The 3,802-nt window shown below is 64.6% G+C and overlaps 1 protein-coding gene across 1 annotated transcript in view; it reads left to right on the forward strand.

Annotated features, from left to right (window-relative positions):
- MNEG_0413 (hypothetical protein) overlaps positions 1–3,216 on the forward strand; it is a gene marked incomplete at both ends in the record, with an annotated part of 9,451 nt that extends 6,235 nt beyond the window's left edge. The window contains 4 exons of the mRNA XM_014051116.1: positions 1,574–1,639; positions 1,866–2,156; positions 2,474–2,651; positions 2,849–3,216. Of these exons, the coding sequence (XP_013906570.1) occupies positions 1,574–1,639; positions 1,866–2,156; positions 2,474–2,651; positions 2,849–3,216 (903 nt within the window). The remainder of the gene's footprint in view (positions 1–1,573; positions 1,640–1,865; positions 2,157–2,473; positions 2,652–2,848) is intronic.
- Between the last annotated feature and the right edge of the window lie 586 nt (positions 3,217–3,802).

Genomic DNA, 3,802 nt, shown 5'->3' on the forward strand with positions numbered 1-3,802 from the left:
TGCTCTCCAACGCTTTGTCTGCCAGACTCCCCACCTTGTGCGTTTGATATGGTCGGCCTGGTGTGTCACGCGCACCATCACCAGCTGCGGTCCCCACCTGTTTGCGCTCTGCAGGCATTCTCAGAGTTGAAGCGGCTCAGGCGCAACGGGCAGCAGTGATGCACGCGGCAGCGGCGCGGCTTGGGAGTGATGATGTAGGCTTGAGTCGACGGGCGCCAAATTGGTGCGCATGCGCGCCTGCCAAGAGCGCACGCAGGTTATCGCAGGAGATGGTTGCAGTGCTGTCAGATTGAGAGAGAGAGAGTTGTAGAGAGGTTTGTGCGTGTGTGTGGCATGCATGTGATTGTGGGTAGAAGCAGATGTCTGCTTTTCCCAGGTGATAGTGTTTCAAATGCCATCCTTTTCTTTTCTTGAGGCACCCCTTGGCACCCCTGCTTTTGTTCCCTGGTTGTTGGGTGGCCGCGCCGCGCGCCAGCGCTCTCAATCATGCCTTTTGATTGAAAGAAAAAAATTTGATTCAGAGTTGCCGGCTTGGCATCCATCAGCGTGCTCCAGGCCGCCTTGTGGAGATTGCAACACGCACCTGCGCGCACCCTCAGGTGCACAGGGGAGCTGGCCTGCGGGCGGGGTCCAGCACATGGCGAATATAGGGTCATTTGTGCAACCCTGAGAGATCGCTCAACCCTCAAAACACTCTAGCACATACTAATGTCCCCAATTTGATGGTGTGGCTTCGCAGGTCTCAACATGTTGCAGCACAACCTGTTGACTCCCCGATGCACAGTCAAACGCTGGTGAAGCACTGAGCACCGGGCAAGCTCTCTTAGGCCCTCTGCACAATCAAGCTGATGATGTATGTTTTTCATACTGTCTACGATCGTATTCAGAGCCTCACAGGAAAGAAGGCATCGGTGTCACTTGCAATGGTTTGCATGCCTGCGCGGAGAACTCGTGATGTGAAATTGAATTCTATGTGATTCACCGATTTATTTTGAAAGCAATGTGCTATGTCACAGCGCTGCGTTCAAAGCACGCCATTTGCCCAGATCATACAGACCTGATTTATGCCTAGCGAATGAACTATGTTTCATCGAGCATGGAACCTCGCCATGCCACCACGCCGGCGCGGCGTGCGCCTGGCCACCGCAGCAGCTGCAGCAGGCGCACGGCAGATGAGCAGCACCACCGGCAGCAGCGGCGACAACCGGGTGCCGCTGAATTTTCCAACAGTCTGCATATGGGGCGCCAACACCGGCGTTGGCAAGACACTCGTTAGCGCCGGGCTGGCGCGTGCGGCTGCGGTCCAGCAGGTGCGAGGTTGCACACGCAGTTTGAGGTCATGGCAATGCTGTGCACTGCAGTTGACCTTGGGCTGCACCTGCCGGCACTGCACTTGTGTGCCGGGGCGGCGTCACAAGTCGCAAATTGGACCTCGAACACGCGCAGAGGGGGGACAGGTGACATTGCAGGGGTGTGTCCCCACGCCCTCTTCCAATCCTGACCCCCTGTGCACCCGTCCTCACCCCGTCCTCATCCCACCCTCATCCCCTCATAATCCCCTGTGTCACCCCAGGCCCCCCTGCACTATGTGAAGCCTGTGCAGACTGGGTACCCCCAGGACTCTGACGCCCGCCTGGTGGTGAGCCTGCATGCAGTGCACACCTGGTGCCCGGTCAAATCCTCTCACTGGCCTCTCTCCGTCTCCCTCCCTGCTTTCCTGCCTTCCTGCCTTCCTCGCTCCCTCCCCCATCCCTCCCATCCTCTCTCTCTGCTTCACTGCCTCACTGCCTCACTGCCTGCTTCCCTACCCCCCACCATCCCTCCCATCGCGTCCACCGTCTTGACACACCCCCACTCACCCACAGTCCAAGGTGCTCGAAACCGTCGCCGGCGTCGCCGCGGCCGCGTCCACCAAGGTGCTCTACACCTTCAAGGAGCCCGCCAGCCCCCACCTCGCAGCCGCCCTCGAGGGCCGCGCCGTGGGCGACGCCGAGGTCGTGACCGCCACGCTGCGGGAGGTCCAAGGGTTCGCGGCGGTCGCGGCCGCCTCGGGGGCGGCTGCGACGCGCCGCGGCTCAGGGGGCGGGGACGGGGCGCTGTGCATCGTCGAGACGGCCGGCGGCGTCGCATCGCCGGCGCCCTCCGGAACGATCATGGTGAGGCGGGGCCATTCCTTCGCCATCGGGCTTCAAACCTTGCACATAATATGCTCTCTGCGCGACTCGTGCACTCCCTCCCAGCAGCTTGCACCTCCTCATCCCGGAGACCGGCGCTCCCTTGCGCACCATGCTGCACCCCCATTCCTCCAGCCCGGCACCGCTCCGCCGCGCCCAGCGCCACATCAGCACCCTACTCCCGCCCTCAAACCTTACATCCCCGAAAGGCCGACGCGCTGCGGCCGCTGCGACTTCCGGCGGTGCTTGTCGGGGATGCATCCCTCGGGGGTATCTCATCCACAATCTCGGCCTACGAGTCGCTGCTGATCCGAGGCTACGAGGTTGCGGCGATCGCCATGGTCCGGGAGCAGCGGAGGGGCAACTTCGACGCCGTCGCGTCGCTGCTCGGCCGCGCGGCGCCGCACCGTGCGGGGCGGCCGCTGCCTGTTGTCGGGCTGCCGCCGTGCGCGGCGCCGCCGGCGGGGGCGGGCGCGGGTGAGTGCGGCGCGCGGTCCGGCAGGCGAGCACTGCAGCTTTGCCGCGATGCGGGGCGGGGCAGCGGCCGTTTTGGCCCGTTGGCCGCGCTCCTGATTAGTGAAGCATTGTTACCCCATGCCCGCGGCACAACTGGACATCACAGAGATCTGACGCAGCAAACGGCGCCCCAACATGCCTGCCCCCCACGACCACAGGCGCCTCTGCCCCCGGCGGCGCGCTCGACGCCTCCCTGGTGGACTGGCTCTCGGCCTCTGGCCCGGCCTTTGAGGAGCTGCTGGCGGTTGTCAGGGAGCACCACGCGCGGCGGCTGGCGTGGCTGGGCGGCGCGGCGGACGGCGCGCGGCGCGCGGTGTGGTGGCCGTTCACGCAGCACGGCAACGTGGGCAGCGGGTGCGCGCGGGCGCGCACGGGCTCGCGGTCAGGGTGTCAGGCGCCCCGCTTGATGGGTTCGGCCTTTTTCTTGCACTCTCGCCCGCGACTTCGCGACTGCACAGGATCCCGCTCTCCTGCATTCGATCGGCCGATCGCCGATTGCATCGGCCCCGCCACCCTGAAGTCATGATTGGCCAACACCCCCTACTCACATCAAAGCACTAGCCAACCCCCTTCACAAAAACATACACACACACACACACACACACAAACCCCCGCCGACCAACTTGCAGGTCGGTTGCGGTTGTTGACGCCCGCGCAGGCGAGAGCTGGCTCGTCTACAACGCCGGCGGTCAACAGCAGCAGCAGCAGCAGCAGCAGCAGCAGCAGCAGCAGGACGACACGCAGCAGCAGCAGCCTCAGCTTCCCAGCAGCTTCCCCTCCCTCGTCCCGATGTACGACGCCGCCTCAAGCTGGTGGACCCAGACCTGCTCCTCTGCCTTCCAATCCGAGGTCGCCCGCGCCGCGGCCGCCGCGGCCGGCCGCTACATGCACGTGCTGTGGCCCGAGGTTGCACACGAGCCGGGACTCGAGCTGGCGCGCCGGCTGGTCGCTGGCCCACTGGGCGCGGGCTGGGCATCGCGGGCGTTCTTCTCTGACGACGGCAGCACCGCGGTGGAGGTGGGGCTCAAGATGGCGTTCAGGCGGTTCCAAACCGCCCACGGGCTGCTGGAGCTGTCGGAGGGGTCGGCGCCGCGGCTGGAGGTGGGCGGGCT

This window comes from Monoraphidium neglectum, assembly GCF_000611645.1.
Source record: "Monoraphidium neglectum strain SAG 48.87 unplaced genomic scaffold scaffold00032, whole genome shotgun sequence".
Classification (NCBI taxonomy): domain Eukaryota; kingdom Viridiplantae; phylum Chlorophyta; class Chlorophyceae; order Sphaeropleales; family Selenastraceae; genus Monoraphidium; species Monoraphidium neglectum.